Source organism: Hemicordylus capensis, chromosome 2, assembly GCF_027244095.1.
Source record: "Hemicordylus capensis ecotype Gifberg chromosome 2, rHemCap1.1.pri, whole genome shotgun sequence".
NCBI lineage: Eukaryota > Metazoa > Chordata > Lepidosauria > Squamata > Cordylidae > Hemicordylus > Hemicordylus capensis.
The window spans coordinates 365,007,038-365,018,884 of NC_069658.1; the positions used below are offsets into that span (position 1 = coordinate 365,007,038).

General features: G+C 49.1%; 1 protein-coding gene across 6 annotated transcripts in view; it reads left to right on the forward strand.

Moving 5' to 3' along the window:
* The window catches only part of AFAP1L1 (actin filament associated protein 1 like 1), a 111,834-nt gene extending 106,669 nt beyond the window's left edge, over positions 1-5,165 (forward strand). For all 6 annotated transcript variants that reach the window (XM_053300471.1, XM_053300473.1, XM_053300474.1 and 3 more), the window contains 2 exons: positions 1,182-1,310; positions 3,534-5,165. In XM_053300471.1, coding sequence (XP_053156446.1) covers positions 1,182-1,310; positions 3,534-3,557 — 153 coding nt within the window. In that variant the 3' untranslated portion in view covers positions 3,558-5,165. The remainder of the gene's footprint in view (positions 1-1,181; positions 1,311-3,533) is intronic.
* Positions 5,166-11,847: the final 6,682 nt, after the last annotated feature.

Sequence of the window (11,847 nt, forward strand, 5' to 3'; positions counted from 1 at the left end):
GTCAGTTCAAATCCCTGCTGGTATATTTCCCAGACTATGGGAAACACCTATATCGGGCAGCAGCGATATAGGAAGGTGCTGAAAGGCATCATCTCATACTGCGTGGGAGGAGGCAATGGTAAGCCCCTCCTGTATTCGACCCCCCCCCCAAAAAAAGACACAGGGCTCTGTGGTTGCCAGGAGTCGAAATCGACTCAACGGCACTCTTTACCTTTTGTTTATCAGCTCAATCACTAAGGAGAGTTCTGGGCTGCAGGAGCCCAATCCACCCCGGGGAACAGCAAGCTGGGCATCCATGGTGGGCCTTGCCTGGCTCTTGGACCCTGTCAGCTGCTTGAGGATGCTGTCTAGTGATGCTGGGCCCAAGTATGTGTACTTGTGCTCACCCATTGCATGTGAAAATCATGCAAGCCCATAGCAAGATAAACACTCATGTGTTTTTCACAAGTATAGCCCTCCTTTGAAGTCCTCTACTCACATTATCCTCTGTGTATTTGCAGAACACAGCAATGGGGATTGAGACCATGCTTTCTGGCCCCAGGCCCCACTGCCCTGTGACCAACAAGCCTGCTGGGTATGCTTCCTCAGCCACGCACTTGGCTTGCATAAGAAAAGGGCCTTTGCTGCCTACAACATGTGAGCAGGAACCCTGGCCAATCACAGTTGCTACTCACATGGACAGTCAGGAACACAGGGGGTTTGCCAGTGACCTGGAGACATGCTGCTGTTGCCCCCAGTGCCCCTGCACACAGGACACACCCCCTGCATCAGTATCAGCATGCTGACACGGGGCATGGCCAGCACCCATAAGGTGGGGGGAGGCGCGTGGCTCCTCTCCAGCTCCTTCCCAGGCAGTGAATGGAATGCTGGCTGGGTGCATTCATTCTCGCCCTCACTCCAAGTGCTATGTTTTCCGGCTGGGAAGCAGCAGGAAAGGGGCTGCACCTCGCACTTACAGCCATTGAGCACTTTCTTTGTTGCCTGGGTGCAGGAGGAGGACAATGGGGTCCCGTGGTGACTCCTTGACAATGGCAGGCCAGGGATATTTGTCCCCACTGCATGCCACTGCATGTGGAGTACCCAAATAAGCTATGTGAGAAGATTAGTATTGACCGGCTAGTTGCAATCTGGGTATCTTTCTCGCTAAACACTTCTCACATTGGTGTTCTTTCCCTTTACAGGAAACTGTAAGCCAGCCGAACGGAACCCCGCCAGAGCAATTGGTTCCAGTTAACTGTGCGGCAGAAATGCGGAAGCGAAGCCCTTCCCTCCTCCCTGCCAGCAAGGGGAATGTGCTGCAGAAGGCCAAGGTACAACCTCCACTTCCCTAGGCTAACACCAGCAGTCCCCTGCACTCTATCTCACCTGCTCCCAAAATCTTCATCGCCCCTGTATTATGTGGTCTTGCAGATGCTGGTTTTATTAAGGTCTCTTGCACAGGGCATGTGGGTTTGTGTGTGCTGGGTCAGAGTTGCAGAATTCAGAGCTTTCAGAGGGCCAATTTTCAAAAGCAAGCTTCTAATACACGTGGCTGCTGAGAAAATAATAAATGAGATGGCAAAGACTGCCCCTCCCTCTCTCTCTCTCTCTCTCTCTCTCTCTCTCTCTCTCTCTCTCTCTCAATCCCAGTTCTTGCTCTCTTGCCCTATAAACAGATCCACTGCCCAATTAATCCTCCAACATCAACTCAGTCATTTCCAGATATTTCCAGGTTCTGTGAAATGCTAAAGTTCTTCTGTCTGAAAAAACTGGCTTATATACCACACAGTCCCCCATCGCTCTAAGCAAGATGCACCCTTGCTGCAGCATTCTGTTCAAAAACAGGCAGGTGCTGGTTGCGGAGGCAGAGTTCCTCCATGCCTACTAAGCACAGTGTCATTGCGGTTCTGATGCTGCTTCCATTACCCTATTATCTGCCCTCTCTCTTATAATGCAGTTTATCTACACTCACTCGGCAGTAAGTCCCATTTAATTCAGTAGGAGTTTCTCCTGAATAAATACATTAAAGTTTGTACTTCAAGACATTCCAAAACACCATCCAAAGGAAATGTAGAGAACAAAGTGTACTTGGCCCGTATAATTGTGGCTCTGTCTAATGCCTTATCAGACATTTCTCTTCTATGAACCGTCATTTAGGCTCAGGTAGGGATGTGTGTGAACTACAGTTTGACCCATGGTTCGAGCACAGTTCAGTATTGCAGTTTGGGAGCTTTAAGAAAGTGGAGAGCAGGTCCTTCTCTGCTCTCTGCTGCCCCTTCTAGCTTCCTGCTGAGGCAGCACACATCCCAAAAAGCCTCACTTAGTGCCAGCACCAGAGGTGTAGAGTGGAACATAGGAAGTTGCCATATACTGAGTCAGACCATTGGTCCATCTTGCTCAGTATTGTCTTCACAGACTGGCAGCGGCTTCTCCAAGGTTTCAGGCAGGAATTTCTCTCAGCCCTATCCGGGAGATGCCAGGGAGGGAACTTGAAGCCTTCTGCTCTTCCCAGAGCGGTTCCTGCAGGGATGGGCAGGGGTGCAGCCCCAGTACTTCCCCCCCTCCAGGGTCCCAGCTGGGAACCAAAGCCCTTTGCTTTCCAAATAGAATTAATGTCATGCACTTGCTATTACAGCCATTTATTACCATGCTCCCTGCCTTATACTGTCAGACCATTGGTCCAGCTAGCTTAGTATTGACTACACTGGCTAGCAGTGGCTCTTCATGGTGTCAGGCAGGAGTCTTTCCCAGCCTTACCTGGAGATGCTGCCAGAGATTGAACCTGGGACTGTCAGCATGCAGTCCTACAGTGGACAAGTGTCAGAACATCCTAAAATGAATGACAGGGAATGCCCACTGAAATGCATGGGCTCCTTCCAAATGGCATTTCAGTGGGCATTTCCTCTCATTCATTCTAGTACATTCTCTAGCGTCTACATGATCCTTGACTTCTTGTAACAGAACCCTCCAAATTATTGCATCTAAGTGAGGGGGTGGCCAATGGGATGGCCATGGCCATGGGGTGTGGCTCTTAGGGAGGGTGTGGCTGTGGGGGCTGCCACGGAGAGCGCCTGCACTTGTGAATTTGTGACTACATCACTGGCCAGCACACACATGGCGTCCATGCATGTGCGAGCCTCTTTTGCATGGTCAACATGGTGTTGCTGACCACGCAAATAAGACCTGCACATGCATGGACACCATGTGTGTGCTGGCACCTCATTTTTTGGGGATGTGTGCTGCCTCCGCGGGGAAATCACCCAATGCACAACTCTTCTCACACGGTACATTGTGGGTTTTCTGGAGCCCAGGCTTCATTTCCCCACCCTCCGGATGGCTGCATGGCTCCCAGAAGGGCAGCTTGTGTGGGCGCGTGGCCAAAATATAGAACTGGATCATCTTGGGGTGAGGTAGGTGTGATCCTGCCCCCACTCCCTACCCCATTTACAGGGTCATGTGGGCACCTTATTGTCTTTCAGTGTGTATCAGACTCTGGAAAGGATCTCCTTTGTAACCCGGCAGTCCTCAGCACTGTTCCCTCTCCTTCTTTCCAGGAATGGGAAATGAAGAAAACATAAGCAAGGGTCACTGGACTTCCACCCGTGAGGAGAACTCCTCTCAAGCACTGAGAAGCATGAGGGGAAGGCTAAACAAGGCAAGAGCCTCTCACCTGCCAATGAAATTACGGAAGGATGCTGGGGAAGTTGGTTCTCCAGCAGGGAGAGAGCACCCACCCTCCAGCCAAGGAAGAATTCATGAGCAGCTGAGCTCTTGCAAACTGGTGGGGGTAAAATAGGGAGGGAGGGAGTTTGGGAAGCAGGGTGGGGAAGGGAGTCCTTTCAAGGATTTTTTTAAAAAGTGTGTGTCTTCTCAGGATGTTCCTCTTTGAGTGGTCTGGGGGAGCACCTCAAATAGGTCTGGCATGCCAGCTATCTGGACTTATGGGTTTTGCACTTGGTAATAAAGCAACGTGCCTCTTTTGGACTGGTGGGGAGAGATGATGAGATGGTTCGGAAGTCCTCATTCAGTCAAGTCGGCCAGAGATCTTGGGCAAGTCACCAGGTCCCTTGCTGCAGCTCCTTTCACACTGGAAGCCAGGTGAGCATCCTTCAATGCAAGGAAAAGAAGCAAGGCAGAGAAGCGCCTTGCAATGGGTCCTCTCCAGAGAGGCTACTTACACCCCATGCCACTGTCAGCCTGTGCCATTGTCCTGCTTTCTGCCAAACTAGATCAGGGCAGCTACTGCAAAGCAAGACTGTTGACTGAGGCCACAGACAGAGGCACAACAAATGCCCATCAGGGAGAAAACATTGTCAGCACTGTATTTTATTCAAAATCTCAGGACTGTCAGCATTGACCTGCGCTAGGAGCATTCTGTCAACTTTCATAGTTTTTCTTAATGCTGCCGCTTAAGATTTTTAATGGGTCACATAAGAACAATAGCTACAGAATGGCATGGAGTATCTTGTACCCTTCCTCCAAGGACAGTCGAAAGTTCTCTTGTTCAAGCATTGTAGCAGTTCATCTGTCCCCTCTCCTCTCCTCTTTTGCTCCGCAGCAGAGCTGGACTCCCACTTGCAATGACAAGTGAGAAAGGAGGGTGAACAAGTGAACTGATGTGGTAAGAGAAACAGCTTCTGCAACATGTTTCCCTGCTCCTGAGCTATTTTAAAGAAGGGCACTGTATCTGGTCAGCTGGATGGCTATTGAAGGCAAATTTCCTCTGCAAATCACTGGAAGACTCTAGGCGCGCTCACTAAATAACAAAAGAACTTTATGCTGGCATTTCTAAAAATGCCTTTCTCTCTGGTAAAAGGTGTGGGTGGGTGGGAAACTATTTTTTGCAATGTGTGGAGTCCAGCTGCCTTCATATGTATAGGGTCTGATCAGTTTTAAGGCCTGCTGTACTCTTGGAAAGTAAAGAGAAATAAAAACTGAAAGAGGCCTAGAGAAGCTCCAAGGTGAAGTTTGCAGTAAATGCCTGCAATTATCTTCCTGCTGTGCCATTGCAACAGACCAGAAGCCGTGGCGACCTACTTTTCTTTATAGGGGGAGGTGAGTGGGATGCTTCTCTTTCTGGATGCAACTTGGGGCATACATTTTTACTATTTAAGAATTGTCTGCACTTTAAGATCTGTATCCTCTCCCTCTCCTGCCCCTCAATAAGAGATTATCTTTGTACAGAGGTGTGTGTGTGTGTGTGTTCCCTTTTTCTTTCAAATGTTAAGTCCAATTTGGGGTTATAAACACAGGCCTTGGAGTCTTAGCTGCAGACCTACTTCTGCCAGAAAAGACCACAAAGACTGTGGACAGATATACTAATTATCTCCTTTCTTTAGGTTCAGGGTGGGGAGTTCCTGTGGATGATTGACCGTAATGTTGCAAAACTCCAGGGGCTCAAGAATGATGCTTATTTTCCTTTGAAACCTGTGATAATATAAGAGATACGCTAAAGCTCTGAAAAGAGTAACCGACATGATAGGCAGCCCTATGTTGACTTTAGAGACTGGCCAGGGCTGCAGCACAACTTGAAAGGTGTAGCATGATGGGGCTGCTGTGGAACAACTTAAAATGGTTGCAGGGCAATCATGCAGGACACCTGCCATTGGAAGCAATGGAAGAAGCACTGCCCAGAAGTTATTGTACGTCTATCTGCAGCAGCCCCATCATGCGACGCTTTCAGGGCTGCCTTTTCAAGTTGTGCAGCAGCCCCGGCAGGTCCCTAACATCAGCGCAGGCCTGTCCGGCACATGGGCCACTATTGACTACAATTATTACTTTCAAAATGGCCCAAGCTTAGGACATGATCCTTTCTGAATTCTGAGGGACAGTATTATCTATAGCCAAGGTGGCAAAGACAGAAGCTATTCCATCTGTAGGCAAACTAGCTACCTTGGCCTGGCACGTTTACTCTGGAAATAAATTGCACTGGTTTCAACAGAGATCTCTCTTAGTACATGCGCTCAGTATCAGGATGGCCATGCTGCAGTCCTGTCATCCTGTGAGAGTTTGCAACATTGTGTCTCCACCCAGATATTTAAACTAGCAGTCAACATAGGTCAATGCTGCTGTGACAGCAACAGCTGCCAGTACCATATGCGACAAAGCTAATGTACACAAAGCTGTCTATGTGCCACAGAAATGGACGAGGAGGAATAAATTGTCAGCTGCTTAGAACACGACATCCCTTTGCACAAAGCTGGGTCATCACCTTATGCATTCTGGGTTTGTTTAAAAATATTTTTTTAAAAAAACATTTCAGACTAGCACTGAAGTTATATGCACTCTTCAGCCACCACTGCCACCAGAAAGTTGGTTTTATTGGTTGGATCAGTGCAGAAATAATGGCAAATGTCCCTTGGAATTGCAGTAGGGTTGGGTTGGAAGCCATTCATGCAGTCCTCCGTTATCTACTTCGTGTTCCTGAATTATTCTAATAAACTGTTGCAAGCAATGCCCACAGCACAGGAGCAGCTAGTCTCACCTGGATGCTTCTCTAGCGACATCCTGCGAGCTGTTAGTTACAGCTACACCTGTACATAAGGATCAGGAGGGAACACTCACAGATTTCGGAGAGAGAATTTGGAACACAGATCGTCACAAGAGTGGAGCTTTAACAAATGCAACTGGAAGAGCTTGCTGAAAACGGAGTCCGTTATGACTGAGAACAGCTCACATCTCAAGGTCATCACTTCCTCCCCAGTGGATGACACTACTTATGCTCTCACTTTCTTTGCCCCAAATAGGGAATGTGTTCTAGAACACCTTTAAAGTGCATGACTGTTAATTAAAATCCCCTAACTCTTTTTCACTACAAAGGAGAAACTGGCAGCATCACTCCCTTCCAGCAGGAGGAGAGACAAAGCAACAAGGCAATCGGCCTGTTCTAAAGGCATGTAGAAAGCCAGATTTTCCCCAGATGTATGAAAACATTCAGGGCTGGGGTCAGATGAGCCTCCCTGGAGAGGACATTCCACAGATTAAGACCCACTGCTGCAGAGGCTCTGCTCTCTGTGCACACTTGCTCTCTTTCAATCACTTGTCTGGCAGAACACAGACCGGGACGTGCAGTGTCAATCTCCCCTGTCCTGTTGATCATCCATTGCTCCCTAGCTCATCCTCACCAGATACCTTGTTGACAAAATTTGGTGGGGAGGGAGGAGACAAAGGGATAGAAAAGGGTAAAGGAAGGTTAGGAGGGTGAGAGGCAGCACCAACCTGTTGCCGCTTGAGGTGAACAGCAGCTTGCCCTTCTGCCCCCACCCCCTAGCCACAGCAGCTGTGAAAGTCCTAGCCTGGCCCCAAATTATGCCACCCCTCTTCCCCCTGGCCACTGGCCTCTCCTTCCAGGCCAGGGCCACTGCTGCTTGGCAATGCAGGCTGGCCAAACAGCAGCATCTTCACCCTTGTTTCTTTATTTTATTTTATTTTTATTGATAGATCTGATCTGATCTGATTTCTATACTTCCCTTCCACGGTTTACAGAGAGAAATAATAAATAAAAAATAAGATGGATCCTTGTCCCCAAAGGGCTTGGAATCTGAAAAGAAACATCAGATAGACACCAGCAAGAGCCATGGGAGGGATGCTGTGCTGGGGGTGGCTGGGCCAGTGATTCTCCCTCTGCTAAATAAAGAGAATCACCACCTTAAAAGGTGCCTCTTTGCCAAGTTAGCAGGGGTAAGTTAGCATGCTACCTTTCTCTAGCAACTGCCCACCATTGCTCAGTCACCTCCGCTGCCTCCTCAAGATCCCTCCCTCCCTCCTCCCATGTTTCTATTTTTGCCATTCTCATCTATGCTGCAGCAAGAAGGGAAGAGAAGGAATGACCTGATGGGGAAGGAGGCAGCAGCCGAGCCACAGTGGGCAAATGGGGGAGAAGGGGTGACTACAAGGAGAGGTCGGTGGACAAAGCTGCTACTGCCGAACATAGGAAGCTGCCATGTACTGAGTCAGACTATTGGTCTACCTAGCTCAGTATTGTCTTCACAGACTGGCAGCAGCTTCTCCAAGGTTGCAGGCAGGAATCTCTCTCAGCCCTATCTTGGAGAAGTCAGGGAGGGAACTTGAAACCTTCTGCTCTTCTCAGAGCGTCTCCATCCCCTGAGGGGAATATCTTACAGTGCTCACACTCCTAGTCTCCCATTCATATGCAACCAGGGCAGACCCTGCTTAGCTAAGGGGACAAGTCATGCTTGCTACCACAAGACCAGCTCTCCTCTCCGGCCTGTCCAACCTGCAGCACCCAGCAGTGAGGCACCCCAGAAGGCAAGGCCATCTGTGTGGAGCGATAAAGGCGGCTGGTGGGGCAGTGAGGAAAACACAGGAAGAGCAGGGGCAGCAGAAACACGGAGGCAGGGCAGTGGCAGCAAGCAGGTGAGGTAATGTCCTCTGGTGCACTTGCCTCACAGGGCCTCAGAAGGGAGCTGCCCCTGTGTTACTAAACCTGGACTGGAGCCTAAAGATGTTGCCGCATAGTTGCTTTGGTCTCACACAGTGCAATCCCAAGTATATCCCCGCCTCCCCGAAGTAAATCTTAGTGTGTTCAGTGGGATTTTGTCCATTTAAGGATGGATTGCAGCCTTATTTAAATAACTGCAAACATTGCAGCTTTATTTGAATTGGTCCAAAAATATCTTCCAGTTCCAATAGTGCTTATCCTTGCATTTGTGTTGTTTAAATCATTAGTGTGTGAACATTTATTTTGGTGCTTTTTGATTAGAAGTATTTAATAATTTAGAAGCTTATAAAAATTAAAGACATGTCAGTATTTTAATTATAACAGCCTGGTCCTGTACCCGTTTACCCAGAACTAAGTTCCATGGAGTTCAATGGAGCCTACTCCCAACTTTATGTGCATATGATTGAAGCCTGTGCTACAAACTCAACTAGACTTGAAGAAGGTTGATAAAAGAAGGAAGATTTCAGGGCCTCTGTTTACTTGATCATTCCATGACAGGCCCAAACAGGTGCACCTTCCCCCATCACTTCATTCACACAGGCTGTGAAATGCTGTGTACCTGTTTAATTTCTACCTGAATTTCTGCAAGGCACAGTAGAGAGGATTCCTCCCTCTCTCAATCATCTGCATTTTTAGCACTGGATACAAAAGGCACAAGCCACCTAATGGTGCAGTGGGGAAATGACTTGACTAGCAAGCCAGAGGTTGCCAGTTCGAATCCCCACTGGTATGTTTCCCAGACTATGGGAAACACCTATATCAGGCAGCAGTGATATAGTAAGATGCTGAAAGGCATCAAGGTGATACGATCACCCGAGAGCAGGCTAAGGGAGCCTAGCCCGCTTTCGGGTGATAGTGTGCTGCAATGGGAGCTGCGTGGCTCCCTCTTAAGTACCCCTTCCCTTAGCCCAGGTTAGCAGAGCGAGCGCTCCATTAACCTGAGCTTCCGGACTGTGTGGTGCCACGGCGTGGCTACATGCTGTGGCGACACACAAGTAGACCCCACCAGGAGGCTGCAAACAGCCTCCCGGGCTCGAGGGACTCTCCAGGATGCCCCGCATGCTTGCGCAGGGCATCCTGGGACTTCCAGGGACCACGCGGCTCCCAATCCCCACAGCCCCCAGCGTGGGTGGCCAATCCGGCTGCCCAGGGCTCTGCAGGCGATCATCTGCAGAGAGCATGGGCTAAGTCTGCTCTCCCCGCAGACCTCATTTCAGCAAGTCTCACTGACTGTGAGACTCGCCTCATCATCTCAGACTGTGTGGGAGGAGGCAATGGTAAACCATTCCTGTATTCCACCAAAGACAACCACAGGGCTCTGTGGTCGCCAGAAGTCGACACCGACTCAACAGCACACTTTCCTTTACAAAAGGCACATGCCCTCGCTGTTTGGCCCAGGACCTACTGGCTGTATTCCCCACATGTCTCCACTCCTGATCTTGTTTGGAAAAAGCAGAAGACGGTGGGGAGCTCTGAGCTAGAACTTGTCAGGAGCTCCCCATTGCTGCCTCTTTTGTCACTAGGCCCCCAACCTGTGTGACGGTAATGGAAAGGGGGACTCTCTCTCTCTCTCTCTCCTTCTCCACATTCCCTTCCCTTCGGCTGGGGCTCAGCAGAGGGAGAGGGACAGTGGGCAGCCCTCACCTCCATTGCCAACCCACATGGTGGGGCCTGCAAGTGACCTCATACACAGTGGCAACCCAAGTGTTGAGCACTACGAAGGGATGGCAGGAAGCAGTAACTCAGGTGCTAGACTTGGTGGAGGGGTGGGGGGCAAGCTGCGCTTGTGCCCAGCAGCAATGCAGTTGCCAAGCACAGTGGCAGGCAGGCCTCGTGCCCAGTGGTAATTCAACTGCCGGGCATTGTGGAGGGAGTGACAAGGTGGCCCTCAAACCCAGTAGGTGAGCTCGATGGAGGGAGTGGTGCAACAATGCAGCTGCTGCGTTCAGTGGTGTGGGCAGCAGGTGGCTCTTGCACCCACTGGCGATCCAGTTGATGGGCATGGGAGAGGGGGTGGCAGGTGTTCCTCATGCCCAGCAGCAGCCTAGCTGCCAGGCATGGTGGAGGGGGCAGTCAAGGGGAGGGTGTGTGGCCCTCATCTCCCAGCAGCAACCCAAGTGTTGAGCAAGGTGGAGGGGGCAGTGGGCAGCTGCTGGGCATGGTGGAGGGGCAGTGGCTGGCCTTTGCACCCAGCAGCAGCAGTGGAGGGGGGTGGCAGGTAGCCCTCATGCCCAGTGGCAGGCCACCTGTTGAGCAGGGAGAAGGCAGACTTGGTGACCAGCAGCAACCCAGCTTCTGGGCTTGCAGTGGGAGTGATGGTGATGGCCCAGGAGCATCCTTTTTGCAGGTAGCCTCCTGCAAAAGTATGCCCCACTCCCTCCCCCCAAACCCTAATGTGCAGCTTAACCCCTGCTAATTGAGCAAAGAGGCACCGTTTAAAGTGGTGATTCTCTTAGATTTAGCAGGGGGAGAGCAACTGGCCTTATCCACCCTCAGCACAACATCCCTCCCATGGCTCTTGCTGGTGTCTACCTTGTGTTTCTTTTTAGATTGCGAGCCCTTTGGGGACAGAGGTCCACCTTATTTATGTATGTATTTTTCTATGTAAACTGCTTTGAGAATTTTGTTGAAGAGCGGTATATAAATACTCATAGTCGGAATTGTGCAATTAAAAAATTGAAACAGCAAAGAAACCAAAAATAAAGGCTGAGGGGTGAGCTACTAGTAAGCAAGTAAAACTTTATTTTGGCCGTAGACCAGCAGTTCAACAAATAATAAAACAAATAAAAAGAATAAGATAATCTTGTAAAATCAGACCACATTAATACACATTTGGCATATTATATAGCAATATTTGGCCACAATATGGATAACAGCTGGGTTAAGGTTAGTAAGCAAATAGTTTAAATAAAAATCATCTCCACGACCCAGAAAATTAATCAAAAGTGGGGCAATTAATTGGTGTCTTATGTCCTTGTAATATTCACAATGCAGGAGAACATGAGCAGTTGTTTCAATGTTACCAGATACACAAGGGCTTAATCTTAATGCGTATTGTGTACCCTGGAATCTCCCATGCAGTATGGCTGTTGGTAGAGCATTTACACAGGCAAGTGTTAGAGCTCGTCTAAACTTTGAGATTAAGATATTACTTAAATATATAGCAGGCCTACGCTCAGGGCCAGACTTCCTATGTAAATGTCACTCTGTAACTTTGTGTGTTCCATCTGCAACTCCACATCCTGGATGCGTTGCACAATAATTCTTCTGGCCTGGTCAAAGCCATAAGATCATCTTGAGAAAATCTGTATATTAAAGGTTTTTTTTCTGTAATCTCCAATTTCCATTTGGAGTTGAAAGAGTCTTCCAGAATTAAATGTACTAAACCGACTTTTGTAAATACCAAT